Genomic DNA, 20,990 nt, shown 5'->3' with positions numbered 1-20,990 from the left:
GTTATGCACCAAATGTGTCACCACGGTGAGATCGGGTCTGTCGCAGATGCTGTGATCTTGCTAGCCTATAATAGTATGACTGTCACTGCTGCTGTGAGCTCCGATGTGCAGCCTGTAAACACTCATGACTTGCTCCACACTGAGCTGGATGTAGGCAAGTCTGCCAGCATTCTGTGAGCTCTTAAACTCAATCACACCTCTTCATGAGACAAAGCAGAGGAATGGGCACATTCTCTAGACCAGGGGACACCCAAGTGCTAGAGATGCACAGAACACATGACCCTTTCTGCTCTGGAACTCACAGCCAGAGAAGACTTGAAGAAGGGGGCCCAGGTCAGATGAAATGTGTTCCCAGGAAACCTAACATTCTCAGGACACTCTGAGACACTAGACCAGACGGAGGCAAACACCTAAGTGAATAAACAGGTAAATCAGCATTCCACGTTTCTGTTTCTGTAGTTTGGCAAAAAGCTCAAGGGAATATCTTCAGCCAGGATGCACTCCACTTGGGAGTGTTCTGGTCAGGGGTATGCACTGGTCGGGGGTGTGCACTAGTCAGAGGCGTGTGCTGGTCAGGGGTGTGCATTGGTCAGGGGTGTGCACTGGTCAGGGGTGTGCACCGGTCAGGGGTGTGCACCGGTCAAGGGTGTTCATTGGTCAGAGGTGTGCACTGGTCAGGGGTGTGCACTGGTCAGGGGTGTGCACTGGTCAGGATTGTGCACCAGTCAGGGGTGTGCACTAGTCAGAGGCATGTGCTGGTCAGGACTGTGCACTGCTCAGGGGTGTGCACTGGTCAGAGGTGTGTGCCAGTCAGGGGTGTGCACTGGTCAGGGGTGTGCACCGGTCAGGGGTGTGCACTGGTCAGGGGTGTGTTAACTGTATGTTTCCTGTGCTCTTGGCACTCCCACTTAAGCCTTTGATCCTGGAGAAGCTGTTCCTCCAGGGCGGGTTAATTTCTGTGGGTGGCTGGTGACAAGCCTCCTGGTGACAAGATTTCGGTAGACAGACAGGCCTCCAGGCGTCTCCTCATCAGACTCTATACACCCGTACTCCTTCTTATGTTAGCTCTGGTCAGTGCTCCTAGCATCAGGGAAGAGCCCTATGGTCCAGATCTGCTGACGTTATTCAGGCTTCCCAATCCTAACAGTGCTCAGGGTGCCTTAACCACCTCTTTCTCTGAGAACCCTTGAAGGTTCTGGCCCATGTTTTGCCCTCTTCTCCTGCAAGATTCCATGGATCCTCCATGGAATTTTTCTGTGTACCCCTCTGGCCCATGATTTCCATTTTAAGGATGTCTTAAACAACATAAAAGTCTTGATGATTCTAGTCTATCAAGTGAAGAGAATATGTTCTTTTTATTTGGGGTGGTAGTGGGTGAACCTAGGGCCTTGCTCATGTTAGGCAAGTCCCTACTTGTGGACTGCATCTCCAACCCTCTTCTCTCTACTACTGGACTGCATCCCCAGCCTTCTTCTTACTTCTTACTGTTTCTCTCTTTTTTTTTAATGTAGAAGTAGAACCTTGATAATTTGGCCGAGTGACTCTGATTTCCACACTCACTCTGTAATGCCTCCAGCTTTCAGTCTTGCCTCTGCCTCGAAAATAGTCAAAATGACAAGCCACCAACATGTCATTCCCATTGTATGCCTAATCTTGGGAGCCTTGTGGACACAGAGGGAAGAGTGCCTGAACACACAGCCCTTAACAAGGAAACAGGCACGTGCTCTTTTGGTGGGAAGGAGATGCTTCCCTCTATGAGAGACTGAGGAAGGAGGGGCACCGCTGCTGTTGAGATCTCACAATGTAGGTGACAGCCACCTGCTTTCTTCTGTGTGAGGACCACACATCAGACCCTCCATCTATTCGTCCTGAGCCCAAGTCCTTCCTAGGCAGAGAAAGGATAGCATAAAAGCTTCCGTCTCCATCTGTTGTTAGCTGATATGGCTACCAGTGGGTTAAACAGAAGGACAGCTTCCCATAGTCATTCTTGTGCTTAGAGAGGACTGCGGGGCACTGCACCTGATGCCAACAGCCGTCAGGTTCAGTCCCACAGACTCCCCTGAGTCCACAGCCCCTGATCTCACCCTCAGCTTCCATACAAGCCAGAGAGTTTTGTTTGTTTCTTCATAAATGAATCTCACACTTCTATTCACCACTCTTGGCAGGATTTTGTCGGGGGCCCCGTCCAGGTACCAGCGCCTGGGGAATGTACATTATCTGCGCACCAGAGATAAAAAAAAAAAAAAAAAAAAAAAACCTGTCCGTGACCACATTGATATTAGGTGTCACCACCAAGTTTACCTTCTCTCATTTTTAACTTCCCTTTTCATGTCTATTTTTAGTAAACACAAGGGGAAAAAGATACTGAAATTTGAGTTCCGTATCCTTAACTTCATCCAGCTGAGATGGCAAAGCAAGAAGAAAACCCCAAGGCTCATGTAACCAGGAACTTAACCCAGCGCCGTCATGAATGTAATTATAATCGCTACCACTTGTATAAACCCTTCCTTTTAGAGAGTGCTTTCCAACATTTCATCCCACTCTCTATAGAGACAGGGAAGAAAATAAATGTCCTCTTTATGAATGTGTAGTTGGGAGCAGAAATGACAGTGCCGGCGGTAGCGATAGTGGAGCCATGTCCACAGGTTCGGTTCTGAACGTTTATTTGTAAAAGTTATCTGAATCCTGGACAATATCTCTGCTCTGGATATAAACCCGGGAGTAGCAAGCCGTCTGTAGCTTCTCTGAGCCTCTGGAATCTTAAGAGGCCCAGCTGCTTAGGCAGGGGGTGGGGTCCCGCCTGAGAGTCTGGAGTCTGAAATCATTCTGCTGAAAGTTTCGAAGCAGAGGAAGAGAAGGCAGCGGGGACTTGGCATCGGTTCCAACCAAAATGTCTTGGCAAATACCCTTATGGCAGGAGAAGAGGCCGGTGTTCCTGACTGCTCCCTAATGCCTTCTCCAGGACAAGATGCCTGTGGCTGCCACTCAGCTGTCCCCTGGTTCTTACTCCAACAGAAGTACACATACGTATCTCTCATCTGCTTTCGTGATTGCCACGTCCTGTCGTTTTAGCCATACAGAACCCTGCTAGGACCTTTCGCCTTTTGTTGGAGCCATTCCTGAATGCTGTGGCTTGGCTGGGTAACGATGTGATGTTTTTAACGAACAGTTAATTGCATCTTTGTGAAGTGTCGTCAGTCTCCCCTTTGGGGGATTCTAAAGGGGTTCCCTCATCATTCTGTCTGTTCAGAAAACGAGACATACTTTTCTTATAAATTGTGGCTTTTCCCACACTATTTTCAAAGAAATTTTGCATACAGCGTTTTAGGAACTGTTACTACTTAATACGGAAGCCAGTGTGGTTTTGTCCCAGTTGTCCACAGAAGCTTGCTATAATGACTGCCTCCACACCTCCTCTGTCTAAGCCTACCTACATTATGCTGGTCCCTGAACCCACCGTAGAAATCACGAACAACATGTGTCTGGAAGAACAGACTCCCAAGCTGCTTGCATGGGGCTCCTCTTGACACCTTAGACTGTCCGCGTCTCAGAGAGTGCCCTGTTCTCCAGGACAGCTCTCCCCTTGCACAGAGCCTGAGCACCATCATGACAGAGGAGCTATCACTTACTGCTAGCTGCAGTTCAATCTAAAGGCGGCTCAGCTGTGGCAAGCCAAGTACATAGTAAGTTGACTATTTTCTTCACCCCGTGCAAATCATTCAGTAGGCTTTAGAAATAGATATTGAATGGTCTCCTTTTCCAGGTTACTCCTCCCTCCTCCTCAGGTCAGCCCTCCCTCCTCTCTCAGGTCTGCCTTCTCTCGTCTCTCAGGTCTGCCCTCTCTCCTCTCTCAGGTCTGCCCTCCCTCCTCTCTCAGGTCTGCCCTCCCTCCTCTCTCAGGTCAGCCCTCCCTCCTCTCTCAGGTCTGCCTTCTCTCCTCTCTCAGGTCTGCCCTCCCTCCTCTCTCAGGTCTGCCCTCCCTCCTCTCTCAGGTCAACCCTCTCTCCTTTCTCAGGTCTGCCCTCCCCCTCTCTCAGGTCAGTTCTTCCCTTCAGGGCAGCCGTCCTTCCTTTCAGATTATCCCTTCCTATTATTTTACAGTGTGCATACAATGCGGACTGCACTCTGAGCCCTCTGTATTAGACAAATGCTTCACGTTTTCAAATCTCTTTTAGTCCAGGAATCAGCCTCCACTGGAGATGGAGACACTGATACCAGAGGAGACTCAGAGTGAGTGTGGTTTGCACACTTGTGATTCCGACCCTGGGGAATCTGAGGCGAGAGTAATAAGCTTGATGCCAGCGAGGCTACAGCAATACCCTGTCTCAAAAACAAAACAAAACAACAACTGGGCAGAGGGGAGTTAGAACTCAGCAAGGAGCACTTCCCTAATATGTGTAAGGTCCTGAGTTCTGACACCAGCACCGCAGATAAAAGAAAAAAAGTGTCAGGCCAGATGTGGTCGTGTATGTCAGTAACGCTGGCGTTTGGGGATTGTCCCAACACTCAAACAACAGCCAAAGCTGTGAGACCGTGACTGAGGGCTTTGTGTTTTGGCTCAGTCTTCCTCTCCATCTAACTCCCACCTGGCCAGAGATTTTCCTACGTTCCTCAGGCTTGGTGTAGATGGACCACCAAGGCTCAGATCACTGCTCATCCCAGCTAAAACTCTCTGTGCTTGTGAAGACACAGGATGGGTAAACTGGGAAATCCATCTGGACTGAGTAGAGGAAGAGGAGCTGAGGCTTGCATCTCTGCCACTGAATGCAGGGGGCTGATGGAACAGCTAAGAGCATGGTGCATTTCCTACCCAAAGGGAACCTTGTGGCTCATTTCAGTCATTGTCGCTGCATCTTCCTCTTTAATCTCTGTCCCTCCATGAAACCTCCATGTTAGAAATGAGGCTTGTAGGGCTCAGGCTCAAATCTAAAAAAAATCTCTCTGCCAGTGGAATAGGGTAAGAAAGCCAGGTTGTACCAGGGTCTCCTAACTCTCATGACCCGGATTTGCCTGCTAAGCTAATTCCTTCCCCTACCTCGTTTACCAAAGTCTTTCTGTTGCATGCAGTCATGTTTCATGTTGTCCATTCCTATCATGAATTTCAGACGCTGCTGCAGGTCCTCACGGCTCCTCCTCCACCCAATCTTCCTACGGCAAAGACTAGGTGACTGTCTCCATGACAAGTCAGCCACCCATTTACCTCCCTGCTCAGCCTGAGGTCCCTCACACTCCCTGCCACACTCCCTCTAAGTTGTGAGCAAAAAGAGAAAAAAAAGCATTCTACTTTGAAATATTTGCCAGCTTCTGTCACTTCTCAGTAGCTCTGACATGGCCTTTCTGGCCCGTATTGTCAGTTGGTCTTCAGAAGAGGGGGAGATGGCGCATGTATCTGCTGCCCAGGTCAGTAGCCACTGGCCACCTGCGGCTTCTGAGCCTCTAAAATGTGTCCAGTGTGACCAGAGAACCAAGTCTCTGTAGAAGCTCCATCATTATAGAATTGTATCTCTATATGTGCACTGTACAGTTCACCCAATTCAAGGTATAATTCCATTACACAACCCAGCCACGTCATCGTCATTAACTTCCAAATGTTTCATCACCCCCAAAAGCTGTCACCCAGCCCCCAGCCCCTCAGCTCCTGGCAACTGCAGCGTGTCTGTGCAGATCTGTCCACTCTGGACGTTTTATATAAACAGAAGCATGCAGCATATGGCTTTTTGATCCTGGTTTCTTTCCCTTTTCAAGGTTCGTCCGTACTGTGGCATGTACCCGTACTTCGTTCCTCGTTATTTCTCAATAATGCTCTATTGTATTGATGCGCCCCTCACTGAGTGATGGACAGTTATTTGTTCATTCACCGGTTGATGGACATCTGCATTATGAATAGGCTACTGTGGCTGAGGAATAATGATGCCCATTGTTTTAGGCTTCATGGGCAGCTGTGAATAATGCCGCTATGAACAGTCGTGTATAAGCTTTTGTGTTCCGTTCGCATTTTTATATTTCTTGGGAATTACTGGGCCGTGTAATAAATGTGCACAATCTTTTTTAGGAAGTGTCAATAGTTCCCCCAAATGTCTGCACGGCTTACTCAGCTTCCGGCCGTGTGTGAACGATTACAGGTCTCTGCACTTTTGTTGACTCTCTTTTTTTGATTTTGCGAGACAGGGTTTCTCAGTGTAACAGTCCCGGCTACCCTGGAATTCCCTCCGTAGACCAGGCTGGCCTCCAACTCACAGAGCCTGCCTCTGCTTCTCAAGTGTTGGGATTAAAGGTGTGTGCCACCATCGCCTGTCTATGACCCTTTGATTGTCATTTTTGGTATAGCCGTCCTAGTGGGTATGAAGTGATTCTTCAAACGGCTTTGAGATTGTTTCCTTTACTCCAACCATGTTGAGTTTCTCTGCATCCCTGTCAGCCATTTGTGTATCTTCTCTGCTGAATCTATCTATCCGGGTCCTTTGCCCATGCTCATATTGAGAAGTTTCATGCTGTTGGGTTCTTTCAATGTCCTAGACACAAGCTTCTCATCAGACACATGATGTACAAGTGTTTCCTTTATTCTTTTGTTCTTTTTCTCATTTCCTTGATGGTGTTATCTGAAACACAAAAGTCTCTAGTTTTGCTTCTAATTTTCCTTGGTTTGTCACTACGCTTGTGGCATCTTTTCTTGAGATCATTCTTAGATCTGGGGCTAGGAAGATGTGCTTCTTTCATCTATTCCAAAGTTTCTATTATTTTGGCCCTGTGGTGTTTTGTTAATTTTATATTGTAATAATAGGCATGGACATAAGGAAACTCTGAAATTCGAACCCTTCTCCGTGTGGAAATAGAGACCCTAGTTACACTGAGCTTGCTGGTCTAGCTTTTGCAAAACTGTTTCTTCACCTCAATCTTTTAGCTCTGTGCCCCTCGAGCAACATCTCATTCTCCCTTCCTCCTCCTCCCAAGTCTCTGGGGTTTCTTTTTGAACCAACTTTTTTTCAGTTAACTTAAAGGTAAAGTGGATGGCGCCGGCGGCTGCCATAGCCCATGTGCCGCTCTGCTGTTACCAGTACCGCTCTTCGTCACCTTCACAGCTGGCCACCGTCCCTTGCCAAATTGGCACTGTACTTGTCATCATCCCTATCCTGTTCACCCGTGAGTCTCACTGTTCCTCTGAGACTATTCGAAACCACTTCACCGAAGGCTCAGCACCCTCCAGTCATCATCAGCCATGATTACCATAGAAGTGCAGATGCTTTGGTACAGCCCGCCTCTGTTGGTCTCTGGCTGCTTCCTCTCTCCCTGTATCTCCAAACACACTGGTCTTCGTAATAGACTTTGAGCTCGTCAAGCACTGATTTCATTAAGATTCTTAGCCATTCCTTTTCTTTCCCAGAGCCTGTGTTTAATCATCATCGAGTTAACTCCTCTCTGTCATTCTGATTTGTTCATGTGTTACCTCTCTCAAATAGTATATCTTAAATTTCTTCATAGCTGACTATATGTCAATTTGTTCATTTGTGTATGCTCTGTCATTCAAACTCCATGAAGGTGGGAGCCTCCTCTTCCCAGTTCCTACAGTGCCTTGCACAGGGTAGATTTGAGTACATAAAAGACTGAACTTACTCCTTTCATGGCTACGATCTTTGTTAAATAAGCTACCCCTGTCTCATGTCACATGACCCTCAGTGGAGCGTGTCTTTGAAGTGCTGTATCCACTGTTACGATAACCTCAGACCCAGTTTCTAGAAATAGACACTCTCAGTTTAGAACGGCTGTCCGCAAGGACAGGATGAGTATCCCCAACTTGGGACCCGAAGCATTTCCTTGATCGAAGATTTTGAACTGTGGAATGATTAACATAGACTCCACCCATTGACTGTCCCTAACCCAACACCTAAAAGGCTTCAGTGGGATTTCAAAGCACTAAAGATTCTAGGTTTTCAGATGAGGGATACTCAGCCCACAGGTCAGTGTGTTCTCTTACTGAAATTAATTTATCGGCTCCCTTTTCCAACTTTCTCAATGCTTACTTTAAATGGAGTTCTCCCTTACCTTCTCTCCTTTCTTTATCACCTCTCCCCTCGGTCCCCAGAGCGTTCTGTTTATGGCCATGGTGGAATCTCTTTCTGAACTCCTAGTGTGACTCTTAACAACCCCCAACAACAGTCATGAAGTTGAGGATTGTGGTTAATGCAGTCCTAGTGCCTGCCACTCTGGGCACAGACTGACGTCTCAGGGCCAGTAGCAAAGCTGGACCCTAGAGCTGGACCCAGGGACCATCCCACAACCAGAACTCACCTGGAACTCAATCCGATTAGCACACCACAGATTAGATGAGCAAGTCAGCCCAAATACGTGTGGGTAGCAACAGCTGCGCTGGCAATGTGAACACAGACATCCCTGAGACCTGGCTCGTGGGTTGTCATCATTCCCTGCCCCCTCCTCCCAATCTGAACCTGAGAACCAAGGAGGGACAGAGATGGAAGCCATTCCTGACTTGAAACTAGTTTAGCACACTCAGGATCAGAGTCAGGTTTCCACAGAGCGGGTGCCACCAAGCAGGGTCTCTCAGCCTTTGTAGCTACTAGAAACATTGCTAGGGACTCCTGGGAAGAAAGAAGTGTGAAAATGAAGCTTTAAAGTCCTAGCTAAGCTTAAAACACCTCTCACTGAATCGCTTTGACTCCCAGAAGCTCATGTGATTATGAGAGAACAAGAACAGTGAATATCTCCACAAATAGAGTCAGTCACTTTGCACCAGCTTTGATGCTGTACAGCCCTGCATTAGCTAAACTTAAAAGAGAAAGGTTCGAGAAGGTCCTCTGGCTGAGGCACTTGGTGTGCTCTTAGACCAGTCCTGGTTCTGCTTGTTTTCAAGCCAGACCAAAAGATAACTTTGTTGTAGGAGTCTGCTTGTTTGTTTCCCGGCCACCCAGACTCCCAAAATAATCACACAGAAACTGTATTAATTAAATCACTGCTTGGCCCATTAGCTCTAGATTCTTATTGGCTAACTTTTACATCTTAATTCAACCTATCTCCATTAATCTGTGTATCGCCATGAGGCTGTGGCTTATCGGGTAAAGTTCAGGCATCTGTCTCTGGTGGGGCTCCATGGCTTCTCACTGACTCCACCTCCTTTTTCCCAGCATTCAGTTTAGTTTCCCCACCACCACCACCTAGCTCTGTTCTATCCTATCAGGCCAAGCCAGTTTCTTTATTCATTAACCAATAAGAGCAACACATAGACAGAAGGACCTCCCATACCATAACTTGGTTTTAGAAAACTGTACATTCAGTGCAATCAACCATTAGGTTTGTTTGAACATCTGCCACTTTGTTTTATTCATTTGAGGAAAACATAAGATGATAAAACGATACCATTATAACGAGAAAGTACCTTTAGAGTCACGAAGGAGTCTGTTTTGAAATGACCTCAGGCTTTGAGAGATGTTCCTACCGCTCCATTTTCTATGTTCTTGGGGGGGGGGGGAACAACAGATTGTACTGTAGCCTTCTCAATACTGATAGCACTTCTTTGCTTTCCAGATACTCCGCTGGCCAGCGGTCATGCCACAGACTATTTGTTTGTTGGAAACATTGTTTACACGGTAAGTTTAGCACTGTTGAGCCATCCCTAAAAGAGCACACATGTGGCTTATACCTCCCCAGTTATGCAAGGCTCTCCACATTAAAGTGAGATACTCCATGTCTTTATGGCTATCAGATTCCCTGAAGTTCAGACTTCCGATCAAGAAATACTTGCGTCACACCAAACTCTTCTCTTTTTTTTTTCACAGTACGTTGTGGTTACAGTTTGCCTGAAAGCTGGTTTGGAGACAACAGCTTGGACTAAAGTGAGTTGTCTTTGGAATCATTTCTTTCTCCATGGTAGATAGTTGTATGCAATCACTTCCATTTAATCCTTGGAGAAACAATAAATACTATACAGTTGTCTTGTTTCGAATTTTGCAAGTAAAACTGTTGTAGATCTTTATGAAGGCAATTTGGAATTTGGAATCCAACTACTCCTGGTGCTCTATTTGCTCGGCGCCTAGCAAGCTTACTATTATCTGCCTGAAATGAAAACTGTCATTATAACTGAGGGGGGTGGGGAGAGAGGAAGAAGGAAAGGAGTAAGGAGAGTGAGGGAGGAGAGAGAGAAAACATACAGAAGGAGAAATGAGAAAATGTAGTATTTGCACAGAACTTTACTATGGCACTCTGTGCTATCTTTCACTCTCTGACCTTCGTGGGCATTCTCCAAAAAGAGGGCGCATTGTGGCATGGACAGTTTTGTCATCTTTTTTTCTCCTTGAATCTCATGTTCTGAGTCCTTAAAGCACACTTCTGTGAAACTATTGCTCATGAGTAAAGAATACAATTTGCATAGCTATCCAGGTTCATTCTGTCAGCATCCCATTTCTTATTATTTCCAAGATGGGGTAACAATCACCCTTCACAGTGTCTGTCTACCAAGGTGTAACTGTAGCTCACTGACCTCCCGCTCTGGTGATAAACAAACAGGGTAGGATGGAAGGTCACCAGGGAGCCAGGGCATCTCTTAAAGGATGATGGCAGATGGGAGGTGGGAATAGCGACTTAGCCAGGAATATTGCAGGAAGAGGCAGTGAGTGTTGCAATACAGAAGTGCTTGTTCAAAAATAGAACCTGAAAGGCAGAGCTTGCAAGGGATTAGAGGGTAGGCTGTAGAGAGAGACGTCGGGGATTGTATTAAGAGCACAAAGGAGAAAGACCAACAACTTAAAGGGGCATAAGCTGCCCAAGGTTTATTTCATCAAAGTGAAGTATAGAGTTTTAGTTTCTAAAGCGAAGGAAGAGAAGGAGGCGGGTACACACAGGGAGATCTAAGGGGTGCAGAGTGGAACAGGGTAGCAGGACTCACTTTAGTGTTCTGTAGGATATGGGGTAACTGTACTGAGTACCTGCTTTCAGAACAACTGGAAGGAAGAATTAGATGTTCCCACCTCCAGAAATTATGTTTTGTGGACGTGATATGCCAGTTACCCTGGTCTGATCCTTGCTCACTATACACATGCATTGGAGTGTCACAGTGTACCTGTGAATGTGAACGACTGTACGTGGATTTTTAAAACTCTACCAAATATGCTATTTAAAGTTTTTATAATAGTATTAGCCATTCTGAGTTGTTTTTAAATAATCTCTGCAATAAAAAGGACAGATGCTGTCTTTAGTTAATAAGAATGTTCTGTCCATTTGTCCAACTCACCTCTCTCTCACTAGATGGCTGCACCCTTGCTTCAAAAAGCAGACCATTGAGATAAGCCCAGGGATAGGTGGGTCATGGCTGGGGCATGGATTTTAGAAGAAGGTGAGACTCACAGCATCTTCCTCTTTAGGATAGTGTAAGCCTGCATTAATTAGACGTTATCATTACAAATCCTAAGACAAGGAACTTACTGAGAAAGGCAGAGTTCTCCAGTAACTAGTATATCCTCAGTTTCTCCCCATCAAGAAAGGGTCATGGATGTGGGATGGGGGTTGGTCCACTCCTATGGGCTGGAGTGGACCCTGCCCCCGCCCAGGCCAGCAGAAAGTCCTGCCTAAGCATGCGTTTCCTCCACAGTTCAGTCACCTGGCCGTGTGGGGAAGCATGCTGATCTGGCTGGTGTTTTTTGGTGTCTACTCAACCATCTGGCCGACCATCCCCATCGCTCCTGACATGAAAGGGCAGGTCAGTACTGTGAATCGTGTGCGTCTCTCCACTGTGGTTGTACACATGTGAGTGAACCGGCTCTCTGTGTCTTGTGACGGTGAACTTCAGCAAAGTCTATTGCTGTCTGCTTGCGTCAGAACTTAACAGTAGATGAACCAATTCAATCGCAGCTGGAAGAGGTTGCCTCATCCACAGAAGTGGTATGAGACATTTAAATACCGTGACAAATGTCACCCTGAGTCCTCTGACTTACACGGTGTGCCCACATTTCCTTAGTTATGTGTTGGTTGTGTGCAACACTGTTTGTAATTGTATACAGAATGGGAGTGGTTTTGAGGCCGTCATGATCAAAGCTTGTGTTGATTACAGGTTCAGTGATAAGTATATGATTGCTTAATTGCTAACTGGTCACTTGTAAAATATCAACGTCAGAACTCTAGTAACCAGATACTTGGTGTGCCAGAATCTTTCTCTGTGTTCATCTCATCAAGCCAGCCAGAGAGGCTGAGGTTAGAGATCGTACATTTGTTTGAATTGTTTCTGATTTGACTTTCCATCACCTATGCCCAATTGTCTAACATTGAGCCACTAACAATGACCAGTTAGGTCACTGAACTCTATCACATTCGGTGTGGAAAGAAAGGATTTGGTATGGCCTATAGCGCTAGCCTCCTCAGTTCCCAAGTGAGACAGTATGAGTCTACCCCATAAGTGCTGGACTACACATAGTCAGGATCCTCTTAGATCTCCAAGAGAGAATGCTCCATGCCGTAGGCTTTCAGAGCTGCTAGGAGCCTCACTAGCTAGGCTCATCCCTCTTTGTAAAGTAAAGCACCATTGACCAACTACTTTAGGCCCATTCTCTAGGCTCTGTGTTTCCTTCCCAAATAGCCAGAAACCTGCTGTCAGGCTCTGCCTTGGCATCTCTCTGGATGCAAACCAACATGTACAAACCTAGGTCTCAATTATCAGCTAGACTGTCATTGTCACTAATACTAGACATCTCTTATAGGGCATATGCTCTTAGAGTGGATGTCCGTGCTGGTTTAGCCTCCTGAGTGTGCAGTTGGGTGTTTACAATACTGGAAACAGAAACAGGGCTAGGAAGAGATTACCTGAGCATCAAGGCATGGCAATCCCGACAACCGGCTCTGCATTGCTCTACAGAAATGAATACAAACCCCTGGGTCTAGAGACATGTCCAAGAGCTTATGTTCATGAGATAGCCCGGAGCTATTATCACTTGTCTTTTACCTGGTAAATCAGTCAGACAATACCCCTATGTGTGCAGGACCTCCATGAAGGCCGGCCCTGTCCTGCAGGAGGAGCCTTGCATGCCCCTCATTGATGTCTGTAGAGAAAGGAATCAAACAGTATGCACATGACTAAAATAGCAGAGAGCCACTGCTGGCAAGGATGGGGTCAGTGGGTGCCCGGCTGGCAAACAAAACCCTTCCTTGGCAAAGGCTTCCTTTCCTTGACTGCTCCAGCAAGCCCCGCTCTGTGGATGTTGGCTTCGGTAACTCCAGTTCTAAAGTGGCGAATCAGGCCGCTTGCCAAGTTGCAGTCTCATAAAGTGTCTGACTTTTAGATTACAGAGGGCCGAGTTCATCGTGCAGCCGCCAGGGTCCTCGCAGCTCCCCAGGGCTGGAGCAAAGGTCATGTGTGTCTTATGCTGGCTGACAAGAGTTCAGTCCACAAAAGACACCATACCTTTATAGACAGTCCCATGGTATCATATGTCCCGGTGACATCCTATCTTAGTCATCTTGGTATATATAGGCACTCTTGAAGGGAAATGAAGGGGTCACCTTAGAATCCATCTCCCAGATGTCCCCTTCATTAAGTGACACTTGGCACTCCTTGCAGACAGTAAGCTGTTCTCATCAAGAAGGGGCCAAGAAGTGCTCCAATTTGGCTAAATTGCACAGCACTTTGGTATGAACACTTGGTATTTTACTTAAACTGTGGCATATTCTTCCTGCCTGAGCGGTTTCGACAGGAAGCAAATGGGTCGTGTTGGAACAACACATCTGGGTAAGACTGAGGCTTCTGCTCGGCATCAACTGAGAGGACCCATAGAGCTTTCATCAAAGACCTACTTAGCATCTCTAGTCTTCCTCTGGGGAGAGATCCAAATGGGAAGGACTTGAGAGTACTGTGTGTGGCTTTCAAGCCATGGCCCATGGCAGCATCTCACCTGCTGCCTGATTCGGCAGTGTGTTGATTCTCTGAGTAGTAGCAAGGACCTATCAAACACCGTGCCATGGTGCTGGATAGACAGATGTCTAGAGCGTGTCCGGAACTAGTCTGACATCCTACATGAAGGCTCAGAAGGGCTCGCTCCAGTCACCAGAGGAACTACGTCATCAAAGGAGACAGCGGTTGAGTTTAGGTGTGGTCAGAGAAGGAAGAGTCCCAAGGGGCACTGTTGCAAGCAGGCCCAAGCCACATACACTCCCAAGATAAGGATCATTCTAGAAAAAAGGATGCTTTTTGGAAGTTACTATTTTAAGAATGTGTCTAGTGATTTTCATAAACTGGGCTTTGAAGTTGACTCCACAGTGGGGTTTTAGCAGATGAACCTAATTCTTGGAGGCTCCAGGACTGAACTAGGATCTAATGGTAAATGGTGTCCCTCCCCAGAGCCGGGGACAGCAATAGCAGCAAGCGTTCAGTCTATTCATAAAAGCTTCAGCCATTGAAAAGATGCATTGTGTCTGCTGAGATTTCCCCCACCCATGTGATTAGACATTTCTTTGTCTAGGCAGTCCTGTTTGGAGTTTTTCTCACAGGGTTGAAGACCCTTGCGGGCAAAGGGAAGGAAGGGCTGTAGAATGAAGGGCGGCTTTCCCACTGTCAGAGTTTCCCTTTCCCCACGGCACCTTATGGCGTGGTGAGGAAAAGCCCAGCCGCCGCCCAGGAAGTCTCGGTGAACATTTGTGAAATCAAAGTAGCTACCCATGGACTCTTCTAAAGACACGGCGTTCCTTTAAGGGACACCACATCTCTTCATTTTTCTAGGAGCACTCTTAGATCTAGGGAATTTGGCTTGCGTCTGTCTGTCATGGTGAATGGCATGGCCCTGGGCTATGGAGAATTGATGAGGATGGTTTTCCCAGGATAGCATAGCCATGCAATAGAAATTTCTCTATCACAGCATAAATACGCTGAAGTAGAACACAGCTAAGTTTCTTAGTTTACCTCCGTCCCCAAGGGTCCCTGCTGGTGTGGGGCTTTCAGGGAAACTGGATCAAAAGCCAGGACAGGAATGTGCTGGAATTTTCTCTAGGCAGTTCCCAGGGCTTCTGACTTCAGGGCTGTGTGAAGGGGGGGCCCACATTTCACCTTTGTTCCTAAGTCAGGAGATGGAGACCCTGCCCCAGTCAAATGCCACCGCCCCCTTGGCACATCTCTTGACCTGCAGTGACTTCCTAATCAGCCAAGTTGGAAGAAGGTCACCCAGTCTAGTCACTCTGGATAAACAGCCCGTGGCTGGGAGCCTAGCCTAGAATGACTGAGCCATCTCTCCAGCTGTGGAAATAGCCTATGGGAAGTCAAGAGCAGGCATTCTCCTTTCCTGGAAGAACAAATGAGTCTGAATCTTTCTGCACAGAAATATTCTGAGCAATGTAAAACCCCAATCTTTTAGCCAACGAATCTTAAAGATTCTAAATGAGTTTTTCTCAGTAAGGACTTGCATTGGACTCACCCAGGTTGTCTGTTAAAATGACAGTCCCTCAAGATAATGTGCGCATGTAATTATGCATACACAGAGACGCGGAGGGAGGAGAGAGAGAGCTGGGTGTGGAGGCCTGGTTTGGAAGTCATTGCTCTGAAATATCCCGCTGTAACACTGTAGCTCCTATAAGAGATGGTCCGCTGAACATAGCCACACTTGACCAAGTTCTCCCGAGCAGGAGTTGTGTGAGCTACCCCAGGTAGTCCCAAGTGCCTCAGGGCAGCTCGGCTTTCTAAATAGGGAATTGTACCAGAGACATTACGTGGCTTGCCATGGAAAAATACTCCTCATCAACTTTTTTCCCTTTAAAGTTCATTTCATTGCTAATAAAAGAAGGCGAAAGCCCTCACACTTCAAAGCGTACAAACTGCTAATTCTGACTTCAGTGCCAAACACCAGGCCCCAGCCAGTCAGTTACTGGCATGGCATGGAGTAGGCTTTTCCTTTCTTCTTCTTCTTCTTCTTCTTCTTCTTCTTCTTCTTCTTCTTCTTCTTCTTCTTCTTCTTCTTCTTCTTCTTCTTCTTCTTCTTCTTCTTCTTTCTCCTCCTCCTCCTCTTTCTCCTCTTCCTCTTCTTCATCTTCCTCCTCCTCTTCCTTTTCTTCCTCATCTTCATCCTCTACCTCTTCTTCCTCCTCCTCCTTCTTTCTCATCCTAAATATTGGGAGCGGATTTATTTGTGAGCTTCCCAAACACACTTGGGGATACAGTGTACACCCCACTGGGCTAAGTGCCAACAAAGGGAGACATGGTGGAGGCACGTCATTTTGCTGTCACTAAGTCAAAGTGATCTGTGGTTCTTCTTCCCCAAGAACTGTTCCCCTAGATTGTATCACCCATTTGACTTCAGGTCTGGGAATGCCCACACGAAATGAGAAAAGATTGAGTTGGTTTGTAAGTTGTGTGTGCTCCAGTAGGCAGGCTGAGAAGGCATGCAGGCCCCCCCTGCTCAGCTGCAGTCCTTTCTCGGTGTCTCCCAAGGACCAGGGCTGCCAGGTGGGCATTGTCCAGGCACCAGGTGAGGCACTGTCTTCAGGTGGATGTCTGTGGTCTGGTATGGGGTCGTCTGCCCTCCTTCACCTTTCCCAAGGCATTTTCACACATTTTCTGACAAGTCGACATGTTGAGGGGTACAGCCCCTCAAGGGTTGTTTCTTCCCCTCACTAGTAGTAAGTGGTTCAGAAGTTTGGGGGAGGCATTAGCTCACAAGAAATCCAACAAGAACCGCCCACCTTCTCAATAGTGTGGATGCAACTGTGAGCCTGATGCAGTTGGAATTCTGAATGTTCCTCAAACGCTAGCATATATCCAGTTTCCCAGCCTCTGGCTCTAGTGGCAGGTCTTAGGTCCCTGGAAGTGTCTCCTTGGAGGGACAATGGGAGTCCAGCCCTTCGACTTCCTTTTGCTTCCTCTGGGGAAGGAGGGAGCTTGTTCTGGCATGTGCCTTCTTCATGATATGCTGCATTGCTACAAGCTTAAAGCAACATGGCCAACCTCATAGATCAAAACAGTGAATCAAATAACATTCACAAGTTATTCATTCAGGAATTTGTTATAATAATGGAAATCTGGCTACCGCAGACCTGAGGTAACAGAACTCAACCCGCCCCCAGAATCCTAACACTTGCGTGAAAGACAGACTGTGAAGACAAAAACAAAAGTCTCAAGGGCAGCTATGGAGGAAGGAGGAACCGAATGGATGGCAGCTGCCACTGATCCACCCTGGTCAGTCTCTCCTGAGAGCTGCTCCGCACATGTGCTGTGTGGCCTTTGTGTGTAGACCCTGGGAAAGAAAGATTGATTCAAGCTTGAGGGGAGGTTGGGATGCTCCTTCTATCGTGAGCATAAGGTCAACCACGAAAATAAATGCGTTTGTGCTTACTCTTCTCATTGGCTAAGAAACGGGGGGTCTGTATATTTAAGTTGGAGACCCTGTGAAGTGGCTTCCAATTCTTGCTAGTGGCAGTCGTAAAAGCTCACCACTGCATCCTACCTGCTTCTCAGCAGAACTTCAGAAGTGATTGCATCGCTGTGATAAAAAGAGTCGTGTCCAACTTCTTCCCATTCAGTATGGATTCTATCTGTAACTGTGCGACCTGCACTGAATTAACCTGAAACCTTTATACAGTTAAGTTCACTGTTTGTAGTATCCCTGCTTGTGTTATTTCTGATCTTCCATTTTGTCAAGTATGCAGAGTCAGAGGTATGTAGAAAGAGAGCGTGTGCCTGGGGACTAATAGAGAAACCAGAGAGAATGTAAATAACAGTGAGTAGTGTCCAGTCCACAGTTACTGATTGTCAGACAAGATTACAGTTGCTCTGTTCTTATGTGTTGGTTCCAGAACCCTTCAGTTTGTCCTGTCTCTCTGCCTCCCTGCGCTGGGATGACCAGGGAGTGCCACCATGTCCCTTTATCTCTGCCTCCCTGCACTGGGACGACCAGGGAGTGCCACCATGCTCAACATTTCTTCTTACCTGGGTAAGAAGATGCAGGTCCTCTTGTCTATGCAACAAGCACTTTATGAAATGAGGTATCTCCCCAGCCCCTGCCCACAATTTTCTAAAAAGGTTCTCTGCTTATAGTTGAATGCTCAGATAGACAGTGCCCATGTAGAGGGTTGACTGTATACAGTTCACATAGATACACTGTACATGTGCAATTACATACGTAACGAATGAAACAGCTCATTCATGAATCTGCCACTGTCTGGTGAGACTGAGGCTTAGACCGAGGAAGCTCTGTGGCCGGACAGAGTAAGCATGGGGATTCTTGTGAGTCTCTTAGATGCCAGGATCTGAGCCGCCTCCCTCTGGCACTGCAGACAGCAGCAAGGATGATAACAAACCAGCTATCTTCCAAATGCCAATCAACCCTCCTTAATATGTTACATTTTCTCTGAAGAGACCTGGCCTGCAAGGAGATGGAGTCTTAAACACGGGTGTGAGGTTGCAGGCAACAGGAGTGTTTTTGGAAACGTAATGGAAAGCACCAACTTTGGGAGACCAGCTCTCCCCTCCCCCAGTGGACGTTTCTCTCCCCTTGGGGATTTTATTTCGTTTTGCCCTCTCTTTCAACGGTGCTGCGTGTCAGAAGCCAGGTGGCCTTGATTGTTAGTTATTTTTCTCCTCAGTGAGACGCTTTGCGGTGCTCCTAGCATTTGTCATCCATTCGTGTTCATTTCTTTAAAAATCTTTTGGCAAATTAAAGTACACGTCACACGCTGATTTTGTTTGTTTGTAATATTCAAGCCCGGTGGGCACGGAGTCTAATTCATGTGGTTTTGAGCTTTTCCTTTCACAGAACATGTGGAAATGGGTTTTCACCAGTTTTGTTCACGTTGCACAGAGAGGCCTACTTCTCCGACATCTTCAGAGGGTGGTGGCCCTATCTGCTGGCAGGTGACCAACACAGCAGCTGCCCTTCCCTGCGATGGGGGGAATCTTCCGTTGCCCTGTTCAAAGGCAATAGGGGTAATTGAGAAAGCCAAGACCTATACAAGACCAAGATAAGTTAGATAAGAAGAGGGTCTTGAAACGGAGGTACAACATACTATTAACCATGGCCAGGACATGACTGATTTATATAAATGGTAGTAGAAAGCTTTGTGTGAACGCCAGTGCCAAGATAGTGATGGACAATTCAGCAAACAGGATCTAAATAGGTATGATTTGCAGGTGCTAGTAGTTTTAAGTAGTTAGTGTTCCTTTGGCTAAACATAACAAAAGAGAGTTAACAGCTGTTTGGGATTAGGCAGTCTGGTATTATTGTGTGTGTGTGTGTGTGTGTGTGTGTGTGTGTGTGTGTGTGTTTGCCCATATTAATGGTTGAGTCCTGATTCTGATGAGGGGCAGGAGGACTGGAAAAAGGCCTGTTACCCAGTGTGATCTGAGGGCTATTCCAACCCACGTGACCCAGAAGCAGTTTGCAGAGTCCTGCGGCTTATCATTATCATCTGCCTGCCCTGATTCTGTCTCCCTTGCTTGTGCTCCCAGGCCCCCATCCCCTCTCTTTCAAGAAGTACTCTTCTGGGGCTGGAAAGGGGTGAAGAAAATGTATTGCTTTTACAGAGGCCAAAGTTCGTTTCCCAGCATGCACTTCAGATGGCTCACCACCATGTCAGGCGGTTTAAACCTGCCTATAACGTCAGTTGAAAAGGATCTGAGTGAGGTAAGCCAGACCCAAAAAGAGGAACATGGGATGTACTCACTCATATTTGGTTTCTAGCCATAAATAAAGGACATTGGGCCTGTAATTCATGATCCTAGAGAAGCTAAATAAGAAGGTGAACCCAAAGAAGAACATATAGGCATCCTCCTGAATATTAACCCTTATCAGGCGATGAAAGGAGACAGAGACAGAGACACATATTGGAGCACCGGACTGAAATCTCAAGCTCCAAATCAGGAGCAGATGGAGAGAGAGCACGAGCAAGGAACTCAGGACCGCGAGGGGTGCACCCACACACTGAGACAATGGGGATGTTCTGTCGGGAACTCGCCAAGGCCAGCTGGCCTGGGTCTGAAAAAGCCTGGGATAAAACCGGACTCGCTGAACATAGCGGACAATGAGGACTACTGAGAACTCAAGAACAATGGCAATGGGTTTTTGATCCTACTGCACGTACTGGCTTTGTGGGAGCCTAGGCAGTTTGGATGCTCACCTTACTAGACCTGGATGGAGGTGGGTGGGAACCCTGATTGCTCTTCGGGCTCACGAGGAAGGGGGACTTGATTGGGGACGGGGAGGGAAATGGGAGGCGGAGGCGGGGAGGAGGCAGAAATCTTTAATAAATAAATAACAACAAAAAAAGAAAGGAATCTGACACCCTTCTCTGGCTTCCACGGATACATACACTCATATACACATAATACCCCACCAACACTACCATGTGTGACCAATGGTACATGTGTGTTCACTTGTGTACACATACAAACACACTAATATATATATGAGAGAGAGAGAGAGAGAGAGAGAGAGAGAGAGAGAGAGAGAGAGAGAGAGAGAGAGGGAGGGAGGGAGAGAGGAGAGAGAGAGAGAGAGAGAGAGAGAGAGAGAGAGAGAGAGAGAGAGAGAGAGAGGACACTCTGGTACCTCTGCTCTGATCCTAGACTCTGGATCTTCAGCCTGGGATTGACCCCAAGGTTGTACCTTGTCATAAACTGCAGCGCTCAGTGAGGAACGGCCACTGAGCTCACGCCAGGCTGCCTGGGGATACGTCAGGGATTCTTATAAAAAACCAATGCTGGGAATAAAGTTATGGGCTGCCAAGTTTGCTGTATGAGCCTGGAGTTACCAGGAGCTGTCTCTGAATAAGAGAAGTTACTTGTCTGCTGTGGGCTCAGCAAGGAGCACAGCTGAACTGGGGCTGATGGCAAGGTGTGCATCCCTTAAGCGGCCTCTCTCTGGAGCCGTAGCCATCTCTGGACTTTCAGATAACCATAGGACCCTGTATTCGCACTTCTTCTGAAGATGATTTAAGTTCGGTTGCTGATACTTCGGTAAAAATGTCTGACTAATGGAAAAGTTGATCTGTCAAGTTACAGACATGGAAGGCAAAGTTGT

The 20,990-nt window shown here is 47.1% G+C and overlaps 1 protein-coding gene across 4 annotated transcripts in view; it reads left to right on the top strand.

Moving 5' to 3' along the window:
* The window catches only part of Atp8a2 (ATPase phospholipid transporting 8A2), a 542,501-nt gene that overhangs the window by 384,648 nt on the left and 136,863 nt on the right, over nt 1-20,990 (top strand). For all 4 annotated transcript variants that reach the window (XM_075950134.1, XM_075950131.1, XM_075950132.1 and 1 more), the window contains 3 exons: nt 9,538-9,599; nt 9,789-9,845; nt 11,597-11,704. In XM_075950134.1, the coding sequence (XP_075806249.1) occupies nt 9,538-9,599; nt 9,789-9,845; nt 11,597-11,704 (227 nt within the window). The remainder of the gene's footprint in view (nt 1-9,537; nt 9,600-9,788; nt 9,846-11,596; nt 11,705-20,990) is intronic.

Source organism: Microtus pennsylvanicus, chromosome 15 (assembly GCF_037038515.1).
Source record: "Microtus pennsylvanicus isolate mMicPen1 chromosome 15, mMicPen1.hap1, whole genome shotgun sequence".
Classification (NCBI taxonomy): domain Eukaryota; kingdom Metazoa; phylum Chordata; class Mammalia; order Rodentia; family Cricetidae; genus Microtus; species Microtus pennsylvanicus.
Note: the sequence above shows the minus strand (reverse complement) of the source record. Positions and strands in the feature narration are given on the sequence as shown.